This window comes from Citrus sinensis, chromosome 6 (genome assembly GCF_022201045.2).
Source record: "Citrus sinensis cultivar Valencia sweet orange chromosome 6, DVS_A1.0, whole genome shotgun sequence".
NCBI classification, from domain to species: Eukaryota; Viridiplantae; Streptophyta; class Magnoliopsida; order Sapindales; family Rutaceae; genus Citrus; species Citrus sinensis.
In genome coordinates this window covers 19,088,641-19,115,417 of record NC_068561.1, presented here as the reverse complement: position 1 = coordinate 19,115,417, position 26,777 = coordinate 19,088,641, and the positions used below count along the sequence as shown (strand labels likewise).

Below are 26,777 nucleotides of genomic sequence, written 5' to 3'. Positions count from 1 at the left end.
TAAATTGTTTTCAACCTATGCAAGGTTGTCTATGAAGCTTATGTCTGAGGTTTCAATAAATTCACGCAATAAAATTAGCTAATGTTATGAATGCAGATGCAAAGATCTTGTTTGCGCAAAAATCCAAAATCTTGATCTTATAATTAACGGCTGGCTCGTTTCTTGTATATTTTTTATTTACCGAAAAATAAAAATAAAAATAAAAATAAATAATACTGATTAGCCGACTTAACCGCAACGGTAACTAGGCCAGCTAGGGTTTTATTATCGCGAAACTTCAAAGCTTTAACGGTGTTGAGGTTTCCTAATTGATATATGAAGCCAACTAACTTGTAGAATTCTTCTGTCGCAAGGAAACAATTTTGGAAACAAAAGTGAGTTATGGAAATCATCATCTCCTATAAATACGTAGTAATTTCCTAACCAACCAAGTATTCAAAACTCACTTTGCTCTCTCTGTTCGTGACTGATTCTTATTACTGCAACTTTCTTCTTCATTCATTAAGCCCCTCTCCAAAAAAACCAACCACAAAAATCAAGAAAGCAAGCATCGTTCGTGCATTTTTGATTGAGTTTATTATCATGGGTTTGTCAAGAAACCAAATTAAGAACCGTGTAAATGTTGAATTAAAGAAATTCAAGGCGCTGCCATCAAGAACCATCAAGAAGAGAAAATTTGAAGGAGGGGAACAACCTGCGTTTCCTTTCATGAAGAAACCTCTAAGAGAACCTCAGCCTCCTAAACAAGGAGGAAAGAGTGTGTCTGCTGCGGAGATCAAATGCTCTGATGCTACACGTGCATTGGTCCGTGAACGTCTTGTAGAGGCTCTTACTAAAGTTGCTGGCGAGGTTGAAGATATGGAGAAGAAGGAGCAAGTTAGTGCTTGTGACCCTGTTGGGGTAGCCGTTTCGGTTGAATCTGTGCTGTACAAGAACATGGGTCCTTCCAAGGGGGCTAAGGCGGCAGTTCGGTATAGAGCAATCTTGTTCAATGTTAAGGATCCAAAAAATCCTGATTTCAGAAGAAAGCTCCTTCTTGGAGAGGTGAAGCCTGAGACACTGGTTACAATGCTCCCTGAAGAGATGGCCAGTGATGACCGACAGAGTCAGAATAAACAAATCAGAGAGGATGCTTTAGCCAAGATTCCGGATCACTCTGCTGTTGCTGAGAAGGAATCAGAATGTGATGCTCGGTGATTTTGGTTCACATCATGTCTTTTAATTAACCGATTGTATTGTTGAATTCTTAAATACTGTACACTGAGATTATGATATTTTCATTACCTCATTAATCATATGATTACACATTGTCTCTCATCATTCAATTTTTTACTCCCTAATGATGGGCAAAAAAACCAAAAAAAATAAAAATCCTTCGTACTTTATTTGATTCATATAGAATCTAGTGGCCACAAAATGATCCCTGGGCTAGCTGCATGTTGCTGGCATGCACCAGTCAAGATTACAGTAAATAATATTGGTGCTTTTATTTGTAACTAGGCTAATTTTCTTAGAATCGCTCTAACGTATGTATTATACGAAATTAAGAATGTTGATTAATTAATCTACTGCCTTGATGAAATGATCAGGCTTGACCGCCTGTAAACTCTCCTTTTTTCTCTCCCCCACCCCCCCACCCCCCGGCTTCCTAAAGCTAAGAATTTCATTAGAACATCTTGTAAGATGCAACCGAATTCTGGTGGGAACTCTTCCAACCAAACTAATTAAAGGCGGCTGAAAATTACAAGAACGTTTACCAATGGTATGCACAGACACATTACAAGTCCAAGTCATTTTCCAGCATATGAGTGAGCTTTATGAGCGCTGCTCGTGCAAGGATCATCATTGAAACCTTTGGTCAAACACTTAATGTGTCAAACACCTTGCATGGTAATATTTACAGTAAAATATTGACCAACCAAGATCACAAATATGTTGCATGTAAGTTATCGGCATAGGTAACACCAACAATTTGATGCATAAAAAAGAAGATTAGGCTGCTATATCACTGCACGCGGAAGAGGTGGCAGTATTTGTTGTGAAATGTTTGATGACTTAAGGCTTGTTTTATATTAAGGTTGAGCAATTCTAACTTGAAAATTACAGTATTAAAATATTTAGTAAAAATAAACTAATGTGATTTAAAAATTAAATTAATTAATCTCGTACTTATATTTTAAAAAATTTATAATATCTTTACAAATTTTACAGACTAGCATTTAAGGTTCATGCTTACTACGCACCATCAACTTTTATTTGATAGTTTTTTTTTTCTTCAACTCTTCTTATGAGTCTTCCTAATATAATATTGGTAGAAGTCATCCCATCGATAACAATTTTATCTTTATAAATCATATTTACATGTTCATACCTCCAAATTATCCGAGCCATAGGATTTCACTTTCACAGATCCATATCCGAGGGAAATCTATCAACAATCTTTGTTCTTAACAAACCTAAAGTCCTAAACTAAAAAAATAAAAATTAATGTTTAAATTCAGGTGGAAAGATCTCAACTGTACCAAAATCCAAAACCTTGATCTCATCGGTACATTGAGTCAATTAGGATTAAGAAGGGTACCCTTTACTCTAAAATTCTTTAACCCATTCCCCAAGTAATTAAATAGAAACAGGTTGTTTAAAAACAGAGTCATAATAATAATAAAACTCATTACAGAAAAATAAAAATACCAATTAGCCGACTTAACTTTAACGGTCGTTGGGTCAGCTAGGGTTTTATTAGCGCCAAAATCTTCAAAGCTTTTACGGTGTAAAGGCTTCCTAACCGATTTAGGAAGGCAACTAACTTGTTGAATTCTACTATCATAAGGAAAACAAATCGTCTCTTTATAAATACTCAATAGTTTCTTAATCGACGCTGTTTTCAAAATTCACTTTGCTCTAGCTCTCCTTGTAATTGATATCTTCATTCAGTTAAAAAAAAATAATTGAAAAATCAAGAAAGCAAGGATCGTTCATCCATCCCTTTTTGATTGAGTTTTACTATCATGGGTTTGTCGAGAAACCAAATTGGGAACCATGCAAGTGTTGAATCAATGAAATGCCAAGCGCCGCCGTCAAGAAAGAGAAGATTTGAAGAAGAGGACCAAGCTGCGTTTCCTTTCATGAAGAAACCACTACAAGACCGAAAGATTGTATCAGCCCGGAAGATCAAGTGCTCTGAGACACATGTTGCTGTGCTTCCTGAAGAGATGGCCAGCTATGAACGACAGAGTCAGAATAAACAAATCAGTGAGGATGCTTTAGCCAAGATTCCGGATCGCTCTGCTGTTGAGAAGGAATCAGAATGGGATCCTAAACAAGACCAGAAGATTGTATCAGCGGAGATCAAGTGCTCTGATGTTACACGTACACTGATCCGTGAACGTCTCGTAGAGGCATTGTCTAAAGTTGGTGGCGAGGTTGAAGAGATAGAGAAGAAGGAACAGGTTAGAGCTTGTGACCCTGTTGAAGTTGCTGTGGCTGTTGAATCTATGCTGTTCAAGAACATGGGTCCTTCCAGAGGGACTAAGGCGGCAGTTCAGTACAGAGCAATCTTGTTCAATGTCAAGGATCCGAAAAATCCTGATTTCAGAAGAAAGCTTCTTCTGGGAGAGGTGAAGCCTGAGACACTTGTTACCATGCTTTCTGAAGAGATGGCCAGCGATGAACGACAGCGTCAGACTAATCAAATCAGAGAGGCTGCTTTTGCCAAGATTCCGGATCACTCAGCTACTGCCGATCAGAAATCAGCAGCGACATTAGAATGTGATGATCAATGATTTTGGTTTATATCATGTTTATAATTAAAGATTTGTATTGTTGACATTCCAAATATTGTACTCTGATTTTATGATATTTTCATTACTCCACTAATAATACTAAACATTTTATTACATCATTTAACATTTTTTTCTCTCAAAGATGGGCTTATTCTTGTCAAGTGGATTAACAAAATTATAATTGCTTTCATAGATACACATAGAACTTGCTTCTTAAATAAAACCCCATTTCGAGCACCCCACATTATGGCGTGGCCTGTAAAAGATCGAGCAACGAACAACCCTACTCTGCTAAACAAAGAAATATCAATTAATGCACAACTTAATCTTTCATTTATTGCTATCATAACATATACAAGGACATTTCTTGCTGTGCAGGAAGAGCTTAGTACATCTTGTGCTTGTTAATTCGTTCCATGGCTAATAGTAACTTGCTGTCTTTTACAATTGATGGTTCTCATTTCTCCTGTTACCACCCTTGAGATTATCCATGATGATTTAGAGAGTTCCTGCTTGCTGCTGTCTTATCTGTACAGTCCTCAGTGACTGCTTCATGCCAAGTCATTGTCGAGAGTGTGTGAGTAAGGCGATGGGTGCTGATGCAAAGACCCTCATTGAGGCCTTTGATCAAACTCATGGTTGAATATGTCAAACACCTTGCACAGACTAATTAACCTTTACAGTGAAATATTGACCAACCAAAATCACATATATATTGCATGTAAAGGCTAGCTTTACGGATGTATACCAGTACACTCGTTATTTGTTTGTTTTCCAGAACAAAGATATTGACTAAGAAATATTTTGGGGAGTACAACATCCATGGGTTTTCCAGCATTTTTTAGTAGGCTTTGTCCATACCGTCAAGCGCCAAGTACTTTTCAGATTCTCAACATCAAACAAGTATTTTGAAGTAGTCTAGTAGCAGTTGGTTTCTAGTTGAAAACAGAGGAAATTTAGAACTACTCAAAAGTTGTATCATGTACTCTACCCATTTGATAGGAATATAAAGAAACTAAATACCACTGAAGATAAGAATTTACACTTCCAAAGACAGGATAAGCAGTAAAGAGAAATCACTAACCATTAACTTGTTAAGCAAGCAAAATATATTGTCTTATTATTGGTTTGTACTAATTGGCATAAGTAGAAACTAAACTTTGATGCCTAAAGAAGATTAGAATGACATTTCACTGCAGGCGATGGAGGTGGCAGGATGTATTGTGGAAGATTCGATGACTCAGAGAAATCACAACAATTCTTCTGATTCACCTTTTTTATATAGGCAGAAGCCATCCCATCGATAACACTTTTGCCTTCGCGAGTCATCATGAATCACATATATTTGAGTACTCATTCCCTTTACTTGGCTCCATCAAGAATGAAATAGGCTTCGTGCCGTTCTTTGGCTTTTTTGACCTTTTAACTCCTAGAAAATTGAGGCAGCATCGGTTCTTTAGCTAGCTCCTAGACTCATCTTGGAAATAGAGAAAGACAACAGTATGACGACTTTCACTACCATCATCATTGATTTCTCACGAAAAGATTTGTTATTGAAGAACCTAAATGATCAATTGGGTATGTAAATAAGTTTGTGGGTAACTTTCTTTGCGGAATAAATCCCTTTCTCATATATATATGATGTAATAATTTCTCCCGCCTTCTTTCTTGGTGAAAGTATCTTTGAAGAGAATGAAAATTTCTCCACTTTCTTTCTTTCCAAAGTTACCAACACAGGACAAATAGCCATGATTTTATCTTTTGGTGCTTCGGATTGGCATTTCTTATGTATAATATGCATCAATTTGTAACTGAATTATGCATCACTAATAAGTAAGAACTTAACTTTCCCAGTTTCCAAGCTCTTCTTTCTTACAGCCTCAAACAAAATTCTTCCAAAACATTTACGTTGATGGCGAATGCCCATTCTTCAAGTTTCATCATTGAAACTAAAAACTACACAGGAACGACCCGCGTAAAGTTTCACGCTGTCATAGATGATCTGTCATATGTAAAAAAAATAAAAAAAAATTTATATGAAGGAAGTGGCGGACACTTTACACTCTGGAGAGATTACTGTACAACGTGTCGTCTATTAAGAGGATTTGTCGTCTACCATTTTTCAGTTTCCAGTAAGCCTACATGTCATTTATAGCTTAAAAGAAGATATGAATTTGTCGTCTCATGTAAAAGTCGACGTAATTTTAAGCGGAATAATAACATAGGGATCCTTATTTTTAAATCTAATCACAACTAAAGACTTGAGTTTTATTTATTTTTTCCCGAATAGGTCCAATTAATGCAGTTCGCCAAGGCTGCTGTCGCTGTTGATGATTACAATACACAACATAATGTCGAGCTGGAGACCCAGCTGGAGTTACTGCCGTGTCAGTCAAATTACAGATGTTCAAGAAAGTGGGTCGGGGATAAGGAAATTACAGCGTCCCTCTTGTTCAATAATGCTAAGGATTGCTAACAATCCTCGTTTCTTCGTTATTCTATATTTCTATTGGTGCATCGTTTAGTATCATTCAATTCTTTTCCTCCTAATAATATGGGCTGATTGTATATGAAGAAACAAAATTACATGCTGCTCTCACCGATACGTTAGAATTTTGTGGTCCCAAAATGACCACCCGAGCGAGCAATATGTGCTCACATGTACAGTCAGTACTCAAGATTACAGTGAATTAATGTGAATCATTGCACGTTGAAGCTGAGTTGCGAATCAGCTTGTTTTAATTTCTTGTGCTTAATTACTAGCCACTTCAATGAATGTATTACAAGAATGTTAATACTTGTATTAAGAGTCGGAGAAATTTTAGAATACCTCATATGTATTATAACCAAATGATGTATGAATAATATGTGTAGTTAAATTTAATACAATTACCACTTGCATGATGGTTTTTCAAAATCAATGCACACGTGTCATAACATTATTTACTTGTTATATAACTGACATGACACCTCAAATGTATTCTAAAATTTCCCGTAGAGTCGATATTGATTTCACTGGTGAATCAATAACTTGCTGACCGTCTAGAGTTTGCCACATTCTTTGTTGATCTAAATTATATCGCCATTAATATTTGTTTTGATCAAACAGTTATTTTTCCTCACAAATTCTTGTAGACCTTACCAATTGTAAAATGTAAGTCCAAGGGTTATTTACCTTATGTTTTGTCTTGCCTATTGTTTACAGTTTACACTATCCTATCCTTTTCACATAATTGTAATCATCTTTAGGCATCAAACTTTCTTACTTGCAAGAATTTGAAGTTTTTGCTGAATAGATTCATCTCCCACCGAATTTTGTACCAAAACAAAATTAGAAAATGAGGCAATTTCAGCAACAACGAAGAAAATTAGTAACAACATAGTGATACATGTGATTAAGGACGATTAGTCACATATAAGTGGCCAAAAAATTATATAAATAAACTAACCATTAGCGTTAAGAAATGATCAATATGAATCCAATTACCGATATAGCTACAATAAATAAAAAATAAATCTATCATTATCTATTGAGGAATTTTTTTTGATAAAAGTAGTTCATGAACAAAGTTTAAATCAATTTTTTAGTCCTTTACCTCTTCTAAGATATGAACTTGAATTATCAATTAAAGAAAACCATTTGAAAACTACTTACTTTACCCTAAATGTGGAAGAAACATTTTCAATTATGTACCAACAAACATAATCTAAGTATTTTATTAAATTACATAATTATTTTGTAAAAATAATAATACCTATCTTTGCATAAACACATTTAATCATTGAGGCCATGAGTATAAATAAAAAAAACATTACAAAAATGACTGCACATTATGTGGTCGGAAAGTAATACTTAAAAAATAAACCAAAAATGAAAAAAAAATGATTATTGCTTGCTTTTCTTAGAAGTAGTATTTACCCACCAATAGAATTTAGAAATCCAAACTTAATACTAAAATAAAAGGGAAACTACCATTTAAGTCACAAAACTTCTACATTATCTTTCCAAAGACGTAATTTGCCTAATTCTTGTAACCGAATCCTCATTGTTATTTATTAGCAAAAAGAGCCGTTATGAATTGAACAATAAAACTTAGTTAATTTTGCAAAATTGCTCTTCAACTTTTAGTAATGGATGAAAAGTACATTTTTTGAATTCATTAATTAGGCTTATATTGTCAATTTTATACTTTTAACTTAAATAATAACAAAAAAATAATATCTGCTTGTGTAATAAATTATTTAACTTGTAAAATCTTTCGGATGGTGCAAAATGTCTTAATTTAAATACAAATGGAGGCAGACTTGGGAGATTGAGGGCTTGAAATTTTTTTTACAGAAATCAAGTCATAAAAATAGATCTAAAATAAGTTCATAATTACATTATATTGGATGTGAACTTAGTTTTATATTCATGTATTTTTGAGAAAATATATATCCTAAAAGGCAAAAAGACCAAAAATTGAGGGACCTAAATGATAAAATACAGTGCTTTTCTTAGAAGCGAATAAAAAAGGTAAAAGCAAGAAATAAAATAAAATAAAACATGTCAGTGGAGACTGGAGAGAGAGACAGAGAAGCGGAGCTGACTCGGACAAGGTGAGATTAAAACGCTGTCGTTCAACTCTAATTTGGACTTTCTGGACTAGCTTTGACCCGTGTCTCGTCTTCTCTTCTCTCTCTTTCTCTCTGCAGTACTACTGTCACTGTGGTGCGTTTGGTGTGAAGTTGTTATCTGTCCAAGATCTCGATTCTAACTCCTCAAAACGCACCGCATTGCCTGCTTTTCTTTTTATTGCTGCTCTGTCTGAGTCTCAGGTACTGCTCTTTTCAAACCCTAGAATCTTGGATTTCGTTTCAGATCTCGTGATTATATTTCGCTTGCATTACCAGTTTCTTTTCTTTCTATTTATTTTTCTTAAAATCAAATGTGCTTTGTTTTCAAAATGCAGTGAAAATTTAAAAGTGCTATGGACGGCAGCAGTGGTGCTAGCGGAGGTCATCGCTTTCGAAGAATCCCTCGACAGTCTTTAGCTCATCTCAAATTGGACCCATTGGTGATTTTTTTTAAATTTTATTTTTCTGTAAAGAGTTCATTTTCTTTCATTTACATGCTTGAATTTCTCTTAGAATGGCATTTACTGTTAGTTGCATAATCAGTTAGTAGTGTCTTGTCTCTGAAATTTCTAAAATGTAAAATTAAAAAATGGCATTTTTTGTTTGTCTGAATCACACCTGATTCTGAATTCTATGAACATTTTGGGGTTATTAAAATGCAAAATAAATTAGACTTTATATCTCGTTTCCTGTAGAAGGTTTACTGATGGGGAGTCACTTTTACTGCTGTGTGATTTGATGAGTTCAAGCTTGAGTGTTGTATATTGATTTTCTGCAGATTGATGAGAATTTGGAGCAGTGGCCGCATTTGAATGAACTGGTGCAATGCTATAGAGCTGATTGGGTGAAGGATGAGAACAAGTATGGTCACTATGAAAGCGTTAGTCCGCCTTCTTTCCAAAATCAGATTTTTGAAGGCCCTGACACTGATATTGAGACAGGTTTTTGTTTTGATTTTAGTTGTCTTATTCACTTTTTGTCTGCTCTTATATGTTCGATGTTTGTGAAATGACTTTTGACATGCCTCTTTATGCAGAGACACGACTTGCTAATGCAAGGCGAGGCAAGGGCGAAGATGCCACAGATGATGACGCACCAAGTACCTCTGGAAGGCAATACACAGATGCTACTGATGTTTCAAAGGTTATGCTTTTGCAGTCTTGGTTTTACTAATGTCGCATTTCAAGATATGTTCCTTTTAGACATCACGATTTTGACTTTTATGTTTGGAAATTAATCTTGTATTTGCAGCATTTTGGTATATCTCCCCTTCCTGCTTACGAACCAGCTTTTGATTGGGAAAATGAGAGATCATTAACATTTGGTCAGAGACTTTCAGAAACCCCAATGTCACAGTATGGCTGGTTTAATTATTATTGCAGAGTATACCTGTAGTAGAAGCCTTTTGGACTTGCTCTGAGTTAATCTATCTTTTTTTTTTTTTTTGGTTTTCTTTTTGGTGCCTTCAGTGGGTTAAAGATCTCTGTGAAGGTTTTGTCTCTATCATTTCAAGCTGGACTAGTTGGTGAGTTCTTCTTCACATCTCTGCTACTGCAATATTTCAATTGCTTTTAACTGTTTCAGATTTCTGACTTAAGTATCTCTATCTTTTCCCTTCTTTTCTCTCTCTTAGAGCCATTTTATGGCACAATTTGCTTATATAATAGGGAGAGAAGAGAAAAATTATCCGAAGATTTCTATTTCCGAGTGCTACCGGCTGAAATGCAGGATGTAAGCCATAAAATAAATAATGTTTTTTTTTTCTCTCTCTCTATATTCTTAATCCTTTTACATGGGTTTGTATTTTCCTAGTGTGTCGCTTTTCTCTTAGATCGCAAGTAAGGATTTTTCTGTTTCCTTCTATCTTTGCCAGGCAAAAATATCTTATGAACCTCGCGGCATGTTTTATTTAGATGCCCCATCAGCATCTGTTTGTCTTCTTATCCAGTTAGAGAGGCCTGCCACAGAAGAAAGTGGAGTCACCCCTTCCGTTTATTCACGCAAAGAACCTGTATGTCCATGGATATCAATAGGTTTTTTATTATTATTTTTAACTCATCTTTAAGTTCTTCCTTTCTTTTTGTTCTCTTGTTGGTTAATCTGTAAAATAGTCTGGTGCCACCCTTGGGAGTTAATAATAAAACCCTTTTTTATCAGATTGTATAAAATATATTTCTTTACACGATTATATGTTTCTTCAACCTATCTGAATCCTGAACAGGTACACTTGACAGAGAGAGAGAAGCAGAAACTGCAGGTGTGGTCTCGAATTATGCCTTATAGAGAGTCCTTCGCCTGGGCTATTGTTCCGCTATTTGACAACAGCATTGGTGCAGTTTCTGGTGGGTCTGCTTCCCCTAGCAGCCCTCTTGCTCCCAGCGTCTCTGGGTCAAGTTCCCACGAGGGTGTGTTTGAGCCCATTTCAAAGATCACATTGGATGGGAAGTTGGGATATTCGGGTGGAAGTTCTGTCATAGTTGAAATATCTAACTTAAATAAAGTAAAGGAATGCTACACTGAGGAGTCGCTTCAGGTGTGATTGGTTTTGTGATAAATAATTTATACATGAAAATTATTGCTATTTTCTGCTACAGTTGGTGTACCAAGAGAAAAAGGAATAAAGAGTTTCTTAGAATGTCCCCTCCCCTTTATTTCTGTCATGCTGATACCTTCTAATAGTCTCTTCTCTTTTGCATGTGGTTCATTTTCAGGATCCTAAACGCAAGGTTCATAAACCAGTGAAGGGTGTTTTAAGACTGGATATAGAGAAGCACCAGACTGCTCATGCCGATTTGGAGAATATATCAGAAAGTGGCAGTGTGACTAATGACTCAATTGATCCAGGGGACCGTGCTACTGATTTGACGTTTTCTAAGTGCCCCAGTAATGGTTCTGATGTGCCTCAGACCAGCAACTCTAAGTGGAGTTACGGTGATGGGAAAGAAATTTCTGGAAACGGATCAAATGCTCCAGATTTTAGTGCTGATGATGTGAGTGTAAAGCTATTCTTGTTATGATTCTTGTGTTCACATTTACCCATCACGTGCCATGTGACATTGCTCAAGATATAATCACAAGAAAAATTAGTCATCTTTTATTATTATTACTTTTAACATCTTTTGGAAGTCGATTCAACCTTGTTTGAGTCTAGTAGTAAATTTGCTGTCAGGGGCCCAACAAATCCCTCTAGAATCAAACTGGAAATCTCCTTGTCTTTTATTCTAGTCCTTCAGTTACTGGTCATGCCAAGTTCTTTAATAAGGAAGTCCCAGACTAAAGCATTTCATGAAAGTTTTACTCGCTATAATCCAACATTCCTTACAATCAATATGTTTCATTTGGTAAAAGAAGTGTCATATTAGTGCAACTTGTCTATCTCAACCATGCATTTTGAAATCTCTTTAGACTGTTTAAACTGAAAACAAGAATCGCATTTCTCAGTTTCAAGCTTTTGACTTCCGCACCACAACAAGAAACGAGCCTTTCTTGCAACTTTTTCATTGTCTATATGTATATCCCTCAAGTGTAAGTTTGAGTCGGAAGAGGAATTTGTTTATCCGAGTTGAACTACGGAAGGATGATGCTGATGTTCGTAGACAGCCTTTAGAGGTAACTCTCTTGATTAGTATCCATACTGAGAGATGTTTGCTTTGTATTCCTCATCTCACTTGTTATGTGTTTATTATGACTAGGCAATTCATCCAAGGGAGCCAGGTGTTTCACTCCAGAAGTGGGCTCACACACAAGTTGCTGTTGGGGCTAGGATGGCCTACTACCATGATGAGATTAAAGTTTCACTCCCAGCTGTCTGGACACCTATGCATCACCTCTTATTCACTTTTTTCCATGTTGATCTACAAACGAAACTGGAAGCTCCAAAACCAGTAAGTTATACATGTATAATGTAGCCTGCATTTCCTAAGCCTTTTCAACTTCTGTTATCTGTTCAAGGGAATGAACCTTCTGTCACTGCTTTCCAGGTAGTTATCGGATATGCGGCACTTCCACTGTCTACACATGCTCAGTATGTATTTCCTTTTATTTATGATGTTTCTTCCTTGCTTTTATCCATTTGATCTAGCTAAGTGATTTGCTTGATTATTTTCAATTTATCTCAATTTCATAGCAATTTATTTTTGTTTAGAGCTTAATTTTATTTTTATTTTAATGTGCCGTTACTGGTATAAGTGTTTCTAATAGCTACAAGGCAATGCTTATTATAGGCTGCGATCTGAAATTTCTTTACCAATAATTAAGGAACTGGTTCCGCATTATCTCCAAGAGACTGGAAAGGTATATTTGAACAGGATATTGATTATTACTTTATGTTATCTGTATCATTCTTTTTTAATTTTATTTTGTAGTGATGTTTAATTAAATATGAGTCACCTTCTGAGATGATAGGCCTCCCTGTCTCTCTATTGGACACCTAAATGAGTCTGGCTTGATCTCACTATTTAACGTCTGCTTTTTCTTTTCTGTTGTTTTGTCAACTAAGAACTGGTTATGCCAGTATAATTAAAAAGAGTAGAAATAGAAATAACTCTTATCTTCTTAATGTAAGTCTCTAGCAATTTCATTATTTGCTGTCTGAGTGTAAAACTTCAATTCTATATATGCCTTTTCTCTTGTGTGGATTATGAAATTATTGCATGTTTATTTAGTATTAGCCAATATGCTTTCCTCACATGCCTTTCTTTGTTCATGGTTCAATACTTTAATTTTCAAGGTGCAGAGGAATCACATCAATCCATCCCGAACTTGGGCCTTTATTGGTGTTTGTAAACAATAATGAGTTCATATACAGCTAGAAGCTCTTATATTCAATTTGGAATAGTTTTCATTTCCATCTTTATGACTAATGGTTCTGTTCTGATTCAAAAGTTAGATCTTTCATGCCTTCACTTTATCTTCTGGCTTATTTATTATTCTTATGATTTTGGTAGGAGAGGCTTGACTATTTGGAAGATGGAAAGAATGCTTTTAAGTTGCGCCTAAGACTTTGTTCTTCCTTGTATCCAATTAATGAGCGCATTAGGGATTTCTTTCTTGAATATGATAGACACACTCTTCGAACAAGCCCACCTTGGGGTTCTGAACTGCTGGAGGTATTGATTTATATTATGCAGTTAAATTCAGCCCCTTTTATTTTTTCCTCATTTTATAAACGGGAATTCATAATGATCTCATGAGTTTCAGTCCTGACATTTAACTGTAAGCATATGTGAACTGACATATGTAGCCAAGGCTAGAAAGTTCTTGTGTTATCTTACAGAGCTGAATTCTGTACATGTCTGTGCATGCGTGTGTTCCCTTCTCTTAGTTGCTGGCTTACCACCTTTGCTTCAGTTTGATATTTGAATATTATTTTGTAACCAGCCATGGCTTGAACCCTGCATTTGTTCTGGAGATGTACATACCATATCAGGATTAATAACAGGAACCCCTGTTAAGGCAAAAAGTAAAAGAAAAATAAAAATAAAAGAACAGATGCATCATGAGGAAGAGAGTTGGGGCTAGGAAGTTGACAGGGAGGAGGCTTTAGAATATGGGAACTTTTGTTGTCATTCTGAATTCTCTTAGTAACCTCAGTCTACATATATGTTTGTTATCTGCTAGAAAGTTGCTTCTTTTTTCTGGTGCTTCATATCACACCTATTTATACTGTTAGAGAGAGTTGAATGGGCTTCATGAATTTTTCTCTTGCAGGCTATCAATAGTTTGAAGAATGTTGATTCCACTGCTTTGCTTCAGTTTCTTCACCCTGTACTGAATATGCTTCTCCATCTTATAGGCAATGGTGGAGAAACACTTCAGGTTTTCAGATTATTTTAATTATGGTGTTTTCTTTGCAATCCTTTTTTGTCACTAGTTTCAAAGTCATTATTTTTTTGTTTTATTTTGTTAATCATCTTGATGTCTTTGCTCTTGAAGATTTTTCTTGATCATTGGACAGCCTCTGGGCTTTTTGCTGTGTGTTGCCAACACTATTTATTTTTCTTTGTTCCTTCAGGTTGCAGCCTTCAGAGCCATGGTCAATATCTTAACCCGGTATGCTTTCAGTTATTAAGTTACACCGTGTAGAGATGTCTATGACTTGTGCCAGTATAATTATCTGGTAGATGCCTCTAGATTAACAATTTGATCCCCTTACAAGTCTGGAGAACTATTTTATTTTCAACCAAAATTATGCTTGCGAAATCATTTTTGTGTATTATCATATTCTGGCAACTGGAAGGCATTTGTATTATAAACTATAAAATATTAACTCCCTAATGTATTAGTTGGGCCTCATACAAGTACACACACACCCCCACAAACTATAAGAAACATAAGCATTCTATAAGAAAAGGAGGCATACAAAGGTGAGAAGCTGTTCACCTCCCTCCCTTCCAAAAAAAGGATGATGGTCTATTTGAAACAATTTAGGTTTTATTTTATCATTTCAATCTTCTGAATTGAGTTGCAAGGGCATGTTGATTAAGCCTTTTTGTTTTTGGTTTTTATAACAACTTAGTCTTTTGCAGTTAGCAATATGTTGAAATTTATTTTGTAGGGTGCAGCAGGAGTCAGTTGATGATGCTGAGCGAAATCGATTTCTTGTCAACTATGTTGATTATGCTTTTGATGACTTTGGCGGTCGTCAACCACCTGTTTATCCTGGTTTGTCTACTGTATGGGGTAGCTTGGCTCGCAGTAAGGCATGTTAACCAATCTTCCTTTTTGAGTCCGTACTCTAATTCCCTATTTTATTATTCTGTTACCTAAAATATACTTTTCACATTGTGTCATATTAACAGGAAACCAACTATTCTCTTTATAGATTATATTACAATTTTGAAATGAAATTCGTGGTTTTGGTGCATATCTTCATTGTAATTGTAAATTGTTTTACTACATTTGATTATTATTATTATTATTTTAGAAAATATAAAACCTTTTTTCACTGCATTTGATTATGGGCGGCATTTTAATTTGTTTGGATGAATAAAATAAGTTCTCTTCGGGGATGATTGCCTTGGGCTGATTTATATGTTCTATTTATCTTACAGTTCTAGAGTGAATTTTATAAAGTGACTCGTAAGATTTTCCCTGATAAAGTAATGTGATTCTTCACTACCTTGCCAATACTGCGCTAGAAGTTGAAAACGTCATTTGTATCAAAGCATGTATTAATGCATTTTTTTTTGTTGTCCCTGCAAAGATGTGCTGAAGTGCTAAAATCACAAGATTAACAATGTAATATTATGTTTTTGTTCATTATTTTCTTTTTGAGTTCTCTGATTGATGATTTATTGCAGGCTAAGGGTTATCGTGTTGGACCTGTATATGATGACGTTCTGACAATGGCTTGGTTTTTCCTTGAGCTAATTGTGAAGTCAATGGCATTGGAGCAGACACGGCTTTTCTTTCATGGTCTTCCATTAGGTAGGGTAAAATACTTGGAAAGATCCTTGCACTGCTTACAGCTTATTTCATAATACTTAAAAAGAGATACTGAAATAGTAATTTATCCACTACATTTTTCTTATTTTTTCCCTAGACACAACAGAGGTATTTATTGTGACCTCAGTTCAATGTACTGAGTGAGCCTTTAAGACAAAGTAAGGCTAACACCCTACGAGTCCGTGGCTTATTATGGTCATTGCTTATAAGCTACATTATGGTCATCTCCGAGCAGGCTTGTTTTTATAATTACTATTTTTCAGCCTTTTGAGACAATTGTCATAATAGATAATATTCACTTTGTGCTGGTGAAATTTATATTATCAATATAGAACTACCTAACTCTTACAGGATTTCCATAAATTAACCAGCATTGAGCATGATGATAAATATGTTGAATAAGAATTCAAAAAGGAAAATTTATGGTAGCTGGATGATATTTGGTCAATAGGGATGCAAGAGAGCTGTCTTACAGTTGTTGCTTTGCAATGATTCTTACTATTCCAGTCTTAACTGATTAATTGACTGCTGATGTCTAGATTGAAGTGCTCTAACTGCTTTGCTGGTAAATTCTAGCTTGGATAGTTGCATTCACTCTACATATTTCATGTTTTCTTATATATCAGTTGTGATGGTTCATTTTAATGTACAATGTAGGCCAAAAAGTTGAAAGTAGCTTATCACGTAAAAATTCTTTGAATCCATCTTTTTCAAAATTTTCCCCCTTTTGTCAGGTGAAGACATTCCTCCCATGCAGTTAAGAGACGGTGTGTTCAGATGTGTAATGCAGTTGTATGACTGTCTTCTAACTGAGGTGCATGAGCGTTGTAAGAAGGGGTTAAGTTTGGCAAAACGCTTAAACAGCAGTTTGGGTTTCTTCTGTTATGATCTTTTGTCCATCATTGAACCTCGGCAAGTTTTTGAACTGGTAGGCTCTTCAGCTACTTGCCTGGTTATAAATCTGTGTTGATTGCCAATTGTATATAAATTATCGTTTGCTTTGCATCTCTTGTCTAAATCAAACACATGGAACATGTAGTGTCAAGGATTCTTTTTGATAACAAGAATCAGTGAATCTGCACTATCATACTTTGCAGCTTGATGATGTATGGTTATAAATCTCTGTTGATTTTCTAAGAATCAATGAATCTGTACTATCATATTTTGGAGCTTGATGATGTATGTTTGGTTGAGGTATGATAGAATAATATCTTTGGTATGCAATAGTTGGAGCTCTTGTTAGGTTTCTAGTTGTAAGCTATATATATATATATTCTCACAGCATCATGTCTTACGCAATTCAGTTCTACTCACACATCTGGATGGGAATTGTAGGTGGATAGTGAATCTAGACGACAGTTACTATATTTCATATGGGCAGGAGCCTTGTTCTTTTAGGTGTTTTTGTAATGTTTTACTTGACACAAATTATCTTCTATTCGGCAGGTTTCATTGTATCTGGACAAGTTTTCCGGGGTATGTCAGTCAGTTCTCCATGATTGCAAGCTTATATTCTTGCAGATTGTATGTGATCATGATCTTTATGTAGAAATGCCAGGGAGGGACCCTTCAGATAGGTAACTCAATGATTAAGTTCTTCTGTTCTTGCGTACCAGTGAACTTCATGTTCATTTATCTTATGTTTCCTGGTTGATCAATCCTTAATGTGGATGTGTGTGGTTTACTTATTAGGGTGCTGGAAAAATCAGATGTTATTGTGTTTTTCTTCAATTTTTTGTCCCCCTTCCTCCCAGTTTGGAGTAAAGAGTCCAATTGAGGAGATTGACGCAAGTCAATACATCTGTTATAACGATATCCCACAGGATCGTTTTAGTTTTGAAAGATTATCATTTTCTTTCGTAATTCTTTCTTTTTTCAATCTTCATTTTGGCTGTGTACAATCTGAGTGAATTCAAATCTGATGCTGCAACTGATGTTTGTTTGACCACATGCTCTTTGATGTTGTAGGAACTATCTTTCATCTGTGTTAATACAAGAAGTTTTCCTTACTTGGGATCATGATGATTTATCTCAGAGAGCAAAGGTGAATTTTAATAAATTCAACTAGTTCTAGTTTTGAATTAATGATGGTATTTCTTGAGTCAGTCGATGCATATTTGTTTTGTTTATGTGCACTTTGCTCAATTTCTATACTTGTTAACTCTTTTCTTTACTCTGGCTACATGCTACATTATTATTTGCTTGAAGTATAAATATTCTGTCTGGTATTTTGTTGTAACATGCTTCTTGTGAGTATAGGCAGCCAGAATCCTAGTAGTCCTTCTGTGCAAGCATGAGTTTGATGCTCGGTACCAAAAGCCTGAGGATAAGCTATATATCGCTCAGCTATATTTCCCCCTTATTGGCCAGGTACGTTTTTGAGATAAAAGTTAAGTAGATTGTATTTAGAGAAAAAAGAGAGAAAAAATTTCATAGCCTGACATTTTCAAAAATTTTATAGCTTGATATATATACTCTTTCCTCCACTTGAGGGAAATTCACTTGTTTTCCTAGATTCCTAAGCATTCTAGTCTTAAGCATACATGGACTTTTCTTAGAATTCCTCAGTGGGTATTTTTTGTTTTATTCTGTGCAGATCCTGGATGAAATGCCTGTATTTTACAATCTAAATGCTGTAGAAAAGCGTGAAGTTTTAATTGTTGTAATGGAAATTGTGCGGAATCTAGATGATGCTTCACTGGTCAAGGCATGGCAGCAAAGCATTGCTCGGACAAGATTGTTTTTCAAACTCATGGAAGAATGCCTCATTCTTTTTGAGGTTTGTACTAATTTGAAAGCTGAAGTTCCTTTTCAATCATTTTACTGAATCTTCACTCTTCATTTAGCCTCTTTACATGAGTTAGGCCACAGAAATCTCTACATGGACTTTTTTAAGCCTTGTTATCTACATGGAGTCCTGGGGATCTGTTCTTGAATTTATCAGATGATTTTATTGTAATAACTACCAGTGCTTTGTTTATTTAATTTTTGTGGCCAATTAAAATCATGTAAACATGATTCTTTTTCAACTAGATTTACATGAAGCTGATGTCAATTCATTTCTCATTGTATTATCTCTGTTGCTCTCATGTCAGTTGTAATCTGAGTTTGAGTGAATGATGTATTTTACAGCACAGAAAACCTGCTGATGGAATGCTGTTAGGTGCTAGTTCTCGCAGCCCTGTTGGTGAGGGGCCTTCTTCTCCCAAGTATTCAGATAGACTCTCTCCTTCAATAAACAATTACTTGTCTGAGGCATCTAGACAAGAAGTCAGAGTGAGTTTACCATCATGATTTTTCTTAAGTTTTTGAAGCTATTGCATTTTTTTTCCCCCATTTTCCTCCCTTCATGTTCTTGTCAGCTCTTGTCTTCACTGGTCAATTTTGACGTCCTTCACTGTCAATACTTTCTTAATTTCTTTAATTGTCTTGTTTTGCTATTAGATTTCAGATAGTTCATCTTTTGTTTATCCTTGTACTTTGGAAATCTCTCCGATGCAGCCTCAGGGGACTCCTGAAAATGGTTATTTGTGGCAGAGGGTGAATTCCCAGTTAAGCTCACCAAGCCAGCCATATTCCTTGAGAGAAGCTTTGGCTCAGGCACAATCTTCTAGGATTGGAGCTTCGGCTCAGGCACTTAGAGAATCCTTGCACCCAATGTTGAGACAGAAATTGGTATGATTTTGCATCAAATGTTTTTGTGAAAATTCAGATTTCCTCTGTTTTAATCTCTATTTTCTCTTATTATACAATAGAGAAGAATACCTATTTATATACATTACACCCTAGGAACAAAATGGTAAAAACAGCTAGGATATTGCAAATCAGTATCCCTGAAAATTAGGGATTATATCTCCTAAAATCTAGTATTTAAGTCAACACATAGCTGTAAAATACAGCTGACATCTACAACAATAGTCAACACACAGCTGACATCTGCAACAGTTTTTAATTGATTGCCATAACAGCCCCTACTTAATTTTTTAAGTATTAACTGGTCTTGTTTTAGGTTTGTTTATTTTCTCTTTGTTACTCAAGGAAGCTGATATTTTTCACATTCTCTTCAGGAACTCTGGGAAGAAAATTTGAGTGCTGCTGTCAGTCTTCAGGTTTTAGAAATAACTGAGAAATTCTGCATGATGGCAGCATCCCATAGCATTGCTACTGATTATGGGAAACTTGATTGCATTACAGCCATAATTATGAGTTTCTTCTCCCGAAACCAGCCAGTAGCTTTCTGGAAAGCATTTTTTCCCGTCTTCAATCGCATTTGTGATCTTCATGGAGCAACACTAATGGCTAGGGAGAATGATCGCTTCCTAAAGCAAGTTGCCTTTCATCTCCTTCGGCTTGCAGTTTTCCGAAATGTTAGCATCAGGAAAAGGGCTGTTATCGGGCTCCAGATACTTGTGAGGGTATGTTTGTTTCTCATTAATTGGATTTGCTGCTGTGGCTGTGCTTTTGAGCTCATTTAACCATATCTTTCATTTTTGCAGAGCTCTTTCTACTTTATGCAGACTGCAAGGCTGAGGGTTATGCTGACTATCACACTGTCAGAGCTAATGTCCGATGTGCAAGTGACTCAAATGAAATCTGATGGAACACTAGAAGAAAGCGGGGAAGCGCGACGCCTTCGAAAATCTTTGGAGGAAATGGCAGATGAAGCTAGGAGTCCCAGCCAATTTAGGGAGTGCGGACTTCCTGAGGATGCTTTGTTGGCCATTCCAGAAAAATTTACAGAGAATCGGTGGTCCTGGTCTGAAGTGAAACATCTATCTGTCAGTCTTCTGTTGGCCCTCGATGCCAGCCTGGAACATTCACTTTTGGTAAGCTTAAACAATTTGTCTCAATTTTGACTGTGATGCATTCATTTGGGAAATGCCAAGAACACCTTGATACCAATTAATAAAATGGATTCAACTATCTCCCAAAGGATTTCTGCTTTGTAAGCAGAAAGAAACAACTCCTTAGAAATCAATATAGATACACTCATGCATCCCTCCTGCATGAGTACCCAACCTTATAGCATTTTTCATGAAAAAAATATGTGAAGAAGTGAGGATGTAGGCCATGGCTTCTCTGTGAAGTTCTCATAAAAGGTAATTGGTATGAAGAAGCATGGCTTCTTTTAAGATTTTTGTCCTTCATTTTTCAATGGTTTTTGTTTCTTTACAAGAAATTCTCTGTGGCTTTATGAGCGTCTGATACATGTGGCTGTAAGCTTGTAACAATTGCTAAGATTTACTTTAATGATTCTTGTTGCCAACAGACTCCTTGCCTTGCCCAAATTAGCCTGTAATATTGTTATACCCTGCCCGCCCTAGCTTCAGTTTAGGTTTGAGAAAGGTTATTTGTTCTCTGGAAAGCTGTAGAGGGTGGATTAACTGTTCGGATACCTTACTCATTTTTATTTACCTTACCTGGCCACTGCTATTTCACCTATCTTCTGGATCTGTAACTTATATTGATTGAGCTCATGTAGTAATATTTTCATTTTTTTTACAGGGTTCCGCCATGACTATGGATAGATATGCAGCTGCAGAAAGCTTCTATAAACTTGCAATGGCATTTGCCCCTGTCCCGGATCTTCATATAATGTGGTTGCTACATCTATGTGATGCGCATCAAGAAATGCAGTCATGGGCTGAAGCTGCTCAGTGTGCTGTAGCTGTTGCTGGTGTTGTCATGCAGGTACACTGATAATATTTTTAAGACTCCAATTGATTGATTGTGTTCTAGCTACTTGGTTAGCTCACGGTTGAGCTTTTCTAAATATAGCCCCATAACTGGAAGTGTGCTTTTATTTACACGGCCACTTTTTCACTAATCTCCCCAGTATCTTCATTTGTAGGCCCTTGTGGCTAGAAATGACGGTGTTTGGAGCAAAGATCATGTTGCTGCTCTTCGTAAAATTTGTCCCATAGTTAGCAATGAGATCACTGCTGAGGCGTCAGCGGCTGAGGTGGAGGGTTATGGTGCTTCAAAGCTCACGGTTGACTCAGCTGTGAAGTACCTACAGCTAGCAAATAAACTTTTCTCTCAAGCTGAACTCTACCATTTCTGTGCAAGCATTCTAGAACTTGTGATCCCAGTTTATAAGAGCAGGAGAGCATATGGGCAACTAGCTAAATGTCATACTTTACTCACTAATATATACGAATCAATCCTTGAGCAGGAAGCAAGTCCAATTCCATTTACTGATGCCACATACTACAGGGTGGGATTTTATGGTGAAAAATTTGGAAAGCTGGACAGAAAGGAATATGTGTACCGTGAACCACGTGATGTACGCCTAGGTGACATAATGGAGAAACTTAGTCATATATACGAGTCTAGGATGGATGGCAATCACACTTTGCACATTATTCCAGATTCCAGGCAAGTGAAGGCAGAAGAATTGCAGCCTGGAGTCTGCTATCTACAAATCACTGCTGTTGATCCAGTCATGGAGGATGAAGATTTGGGGAGCAGAAGGGAAAGAATCTTCTCTCTTTCCACTGGAAGTGTTCGTGCCCGTGTCTTTGACAGATTTTTGTTTGATACCCCATTCACAAAAAATGGTAAGACCCAAGGCGGTTTGGAAGACCAATGGAAGAGGCGGACTGTTCTTCAGACCGAAGGTTCTTTCCCAGCACTGGTGAATAGGCTCTTGGTAACCAAGTCTGAGTCCCTCGAGTTCTCACCCGTTGAGAATGCAATTGGAATGATTGAAACCCGAACTGCAGCACTACGAAATGAGCTTGAAGAACCTCGCAGTTCTGAAGGTGATCAACTCCCACGTCTCCAGAGTCTGCAGAGAATCCTTCAAGGCAGTGTTGCAGTTCAAGTGAGTTGTGTTTTGATGTAGTAGTTCTTTTTAGTTTTTCGATATCAGTACAAGCGTTTTGATACTAGACAAGACTAGTTCCACTATATGACTTGGTTCCCTATCAGAAGTATGATCTTATGAGTTTTTATTCTTTTGTTTTTTATGTACTTATATTTTCTGTTATTGTCAACCAGATTTTTATCCTCCTAACCTGAAATTGCATGAATTTAGGTGAACAGCGGGGTGTTGAGTGTCTGCACAGCCTTCCTGTCGGGTGAGCCAGCCACAAGATTGCGTTCACAAGAATTGCAGCAACTCATAGCTGCACTCCTCGAATTTATGGCTGTTTGCAAGCGAGCCATAAGAGTACACTTCCGATTGATTGGAGAGGAAGACCAGGAGTTCCACACACAGCTTGTTAATGGATTTCAATCACTAACAGCAGAATTGTCTCATTACATCCCCGCCATTCTGTCAGAGCTGTAAAAAGTGTTGTCTGCTTTATTTGTTTAAGCGCCGGCTGGCAGTGGCAATCTGTTCATATCGTCTGTTTTTTCTTGGTATCTCCTTGCAGTCGTGCACATATTTCAGGTTGTTTATAAATGTAACTACTGGGTTTTGTGTACCATCTTCAATGCATTTTTTGGCGACGTGTAATGTTAATCGATTCCTCTTTGTGTGATGTATTAAAGCATCTGGGCCTCTTATTTCACGTTTCAATTTTTATTATCAATCTAGGAAAATTCTATTAGCCTCTTAAATCCCATCTTTGCTTTTGCATTTGAGCGTTCGGCCTTTTTTTAATTTTATTTTAATAAAATAAAGTTGTGATGTATGTATTAATCGCATGACGTGAATTTGTTGAACGAGTAGAGCCTACATCAGTTACCAAGTGCACCATTGACTTGCCACTTCGGCCTTGGCCGAAGTGGTGGGCTGCTGCCCTCACAAGCATTGTATTGTGGGGGCTAAATGTTCTTTATATCCTTCTCCCTTGCGAAATGTAAGTGGAGTATGAACATCCTCTTTTGTGAGGGGTTATTATTTGTATTGGGCATGTACTTCATAGAATTCATTGTAATAATGTAAGTCTCAATCAGTATAATACCTCTGCTACAATAAGCAGTTGTTGTAAATAGTCTCAAAAAAAAAAAAAAAGTGCACCATTGACTTGAAATTGTAACCATTTATTGAGTCAAATTGAGAAATAAAAGTAATAAGTGCAATATGAATGATCAATGAATATTCTTAACTGACGTCACCACCGCTATGATCTCAACCACTGCATTAGCTAAGGCCAGTAACAACTCGAAATAACATAAGGAATAAGGAAAGAGAATAAGTAGCTCAATTACGCAAAATTGTATTCGAATTAAGTGGAGGTGCATGTGTCTAGAGGCTTGTGTATAACTTGTACGTCACTGAAAGTCTGAAACATTTACCTGCGTGTCACTTGTCAAAAAAGTTTGGTAACTAGAAAGGTTACCTGTGGGTAGTAGGTCATTTGTGCATCAATTTTAACGTTACATTTACATCACTTGCAGATTATATTAGTAACTTAAGAAGCCAAATAATTCGACCGAAGTTAAAGTTAGAAATGAGCTAACGTCACGTGATTCACGCCACATATATTTTCATTTTCAATATTTCATGGGTTGTTTTGGTAAATTCGGTATAGCACAGCAGTGATATGTTTGGGCTTCGGATACAGAGAATAAGGATATTCATACATATCAAAATGCTCTCCCCATTTCTCATTACGGCCATCACCATTTTAAAAACCAATCCTTTTACTTTAAGTTTCCAAAAATTTATCAACAAATCAAGTAATGGAAACAAGGAATTTTATTACATGATTAGAACGTTTAGCACGATGACAATTTTTCTATTGCTTGGCATAGTGATTTCTTAACAGAAAATAGATAAGGTCGTCGGTGTAGCAAATAATTCTGTTTTTTTTTTTTGTCTTAAATTATTTTATCTTTTTGGGTAAGGGTAATTAAGTAATAGAAAAATTTCCGTGCGCTCAAAAATCGAGTACCCACACACGGGCCCCCCCACTAAAATGAGAAGGCCCATATTTTGTTATTTTTCCAAAAACTTGCCCCAAATGTTACAAGTGTTTACAAATAACCCCTTAACAGAAAAACCCTTACAAATCCTCTCCTGAATCAATCAAAATTCCCTTACACAAAAACCCCCGCCATATGCTCTAAGAATCGACGAATGCGATTATGCGAAGCCCTGGATTGTCAAAAATATTTCATTGTTCATTGAAGCCAGCCTCAATTGATCAAAAAAGCTGAGGCTTTTGAATTAATAAGAATGTTCGAAGGGCTGGTTCGTCAGCTGCTATTAGGATATCTAGGCAGATACGTCAAAGACATTCAGAAAGAGCAGCTGAAGATCACTCTATGGAACGAAGAAGTTTTATTGGAAAACGTCGAACTCATTCTTGAAGCCTTTGATTATCTCCAGCTGCCTTTCGCTCTTAAACAGGGTAATTTTCTTTTCTTCTTTTTTCTTTTTAAGTTAATTACTGAATAAATAGAAAATTTTACGATTTTTATTGAATTTTTTTTTCTTAATTTTAACTTTAATAGGTCGAGTAGGGAAATTAAGCATAAAAATTCCGTGGAAAAAGCTTGGGCGTGACCCGCTTATAATTAGTCTGGAGGATGTTTTTGTTTCTGCGTGTCAGCGGGATGATCAAGAGGTAACGTTGAAACCGCCCCTCACATATTTGTATTTATAGTAAAGGAGGGAGTATTGATGTGTTATCGATGTCTCTGTTTCGATGGTAGTGGAGTATGGATGCTGTTGAAAGAAGGGAATTTGCCGGGAAAAAGGCTAAACTTGCTGCAGCTGAGCTAGCGAAATTATCTAGGCGCGTGTCTGGTAAGTTATTTGATTTAAGTTTAAATTTAAATTCTAAAACGTGCTAGTATTTCTGGCTGTGAAGTTTAGGTTTTGCCATCTTTATGGTTTGTATGGTAGGTGATCCAGAACTGCATGCTTTTATTTCTTTTCCTGTTATTTGATTATGATTAGGCTAGTGCAAATCTACTTCATGGTTCAATATGATTTTCATCTGTGATGAAGTAAAGTAAACCTACTGTATAGAATAGTTGCGTATTTGTTCATCTTGGAGCATTTGTGCTGATACCTAGTTTTGTCTTACTTCAGATAATTATGCTGGTCAATCATTTACTTCATACATTACAGCAAAGGTGACAATTCTTTGAGGGAATTCCTTATATCTGCTACTTAAGTTATTTTCTCTTATCCATTGTTTTTGTCACTTTTTTAATTTAAACTAGATTTTATTTGATGCATTTTTCTTTCATTGCAACTTCTGTCTTTTACTTCAGGTTCTTGATAGTATTCAAGTGTACATAAGCAACTTCCATGTTCTGTACAGTAATATGAAGCTTGACTCAGTAAGTTACCTCTGTGTTGTATCTTTTGCTGGTTCCTTATTTTCTTTGGTCTTGCATCTTGTTTTATTATTTCATGTAGTAGGTAATAATTCTAATTAATGCAAGTTGAGTTCTTTTGCTAATAGAATTTGGTGTGGTGTTGGAAGTTGGCCAGAGCAGTATTTAGGTTGAAATGATAGAAATTTATCCTTTTGGAATCTTCTTACTGGAAAGTGGAGATTATGTTTGAAAGATAAGAGGGTTTCTTACCTAATAGAATAGGTTTAAAAGATAAGCGGCACACTTACCTTAATTGAATTAGTCTTACCTAACTTGCTAACCTATTTTCTTTGCTTTTTGAACGTTCAGTCCAGGATAACCATTTGTATTGAAAAGTTAATAGCTTCTTATGTGTGCTCTCGATGATAAACTAATCGTTCATAAAGTATTAAGTATTTGAAAAAATCCATCACTGTATTTTAAAATTATGTACAAATTTTTGGAATTGATATTATTGTTTAATTAAGAGATTAAAAATGTCTATTGTTTTCTTTGCTACCATGTTTTGTGAATAACCTTGAATTTAATTTTTTCATATTTTATCCAGGCGCGGATTGTTTTTGGCTTACAGTTTAGCAGCTTGATGACAATGAAGCAAAATCCGGCTGGGTAATCTTTTACTTCCTTTTTCCATTATACTGCTAG

General features: G+C 36.1%; 4 protein-coding genes across 9 annotated transcripts in view; all 4 read left to right on the top strand.

Annotated features, from left to right (window-relative positions):
- Window positions 1-582: 582 nt before the first annotated feature.
- Window positions 583-1,197, top strand: LOC107174468 (transcription elongation factor TFIIS-like). The gene has a single exon (XM_015525393.1). The coding sequence runs from the start codon at window positions 583-585 to the stop codon at window positions 1,195-1,197; it is 615 nt and encodes a 204-aa protein (XP_015380879.1).
- A 1,811-nt stretch (window positions 1,198-3,008) lies between these two features.
- Window positions 3,009-3,782, top strand: LOC102621845 (transcription elongation factor TFIIS-like). Its single transcript, XM_015525394.1, has one exon. It carries the CDS (start codon window positions 3,009-3,011, stop codon window positions 3,780-3,782), a length of 774 nt encoding a protein of 257 aa, XP_015380880.1.
- A 4,638-nt stretch (window positions 3,783-8,420) lies between these two features.
- LOC102613047 (guanine nucleotide exchange factor SPIKE 1) lies at window positions 8,421-23,414 on the top strand. 2 transcript variants are annotated; one of them, XM_025093260.2, is made up of 31 exons: window positions 8,421-8,600; window positions 8,735-8,839; window positions 9,178-9,340; window positions 9,436-9,542; window positions 9,651-9,754; window positions 9,869-9,924; window positions 10,033-10,130; window positions 10,273-10,410; window positions 10,621-10,932; window positions 11,111-11,389; window positions 11,841-12,008; window positions 12,092-12,283; window positions 12,380-12,423; window positions 12,623-12,692; window positions 13,346-13,507; window positions 14,109-14,216; window positions 14,413-14,450; window positions 14,956-15,100; window positions 15,701-15,827; window positions 16,580-16,773; window positions 17,292-17,422; window positions 17,814-17,889; window positions 18,105-18,215; window positions 18,442-18,624; window positions 18,978-19,121; window positions 19,290-19,520; window positions 19,913-20,260; window positions 20,342-20,671; window positions 21,351-21,536; window positions 21,697-22,671; window positions 22,885-23,414. In XM_025093260.2, the coding sequence occupies exons 2-31, from the start codon at window positions 8,753-8,755 to the stop codon at window positions 23,137-23,139; spliced, it is 5,562 nt and encodes a 1,853-aa protein (XP_024949028.1). In that variant the 5' UTR covers window positions 8,421-8,600; window positions 8,735-8,752; the 3' UTR covers window positions 23,140-23,414. The 2 variants fall into 2 exon arrangements, with proteins under 2 accessions (XP_024949028.1, XP_006492898.1); XM_006492835.4 differs by having other exon boundaries at window positions 8,422-8,600; window positions 19,347-19,520.
- Window positions 23,415-24,780: 1,366 nt separating this feature from the next.
- LOC102613344 (uncharacterized) overlaps window positions 24,781-26,777 on the top strand; it is a 31,907-nt gene continuing 29,910 nt past the window's right edge. For 3 of the 5 annotated variants that reach the window (XM_052443409.1, XM_052443408.1, XM_052443406.1), the window contains exons 1-6: window positions 24,781-25,153; window positions 25,257-25,369; window positions 25,458-25,551; window positions 25,840-25,883; window positions 26,025-26,093; window positions 26,680-26,741. In XM_052443409.1, the coding sequence (XP_052299369.1) occupies window positions 24,979-25,153; window positions 25,257-25,369; window positions 25,458-25,551; window positions 25,840-25,883; window positions 26,025-26,093; window positions 26,680-26,741 (557 nt within the window). In that variant the 5' untranslated portion in view covers window positions 24,781-24,978. The remainder of the gene's footprint in view (window positions 25,154-25,256; window positions 25,370-25,457; window positions 25,552-25,839; window positions 25,884-26,024; window positions 26,094-26,679; window positions 26,742-26,777) is intronic. The other 2 variants (XM_052443416.1, XM_052443407.1) reach the window with 1 other exon arrangement.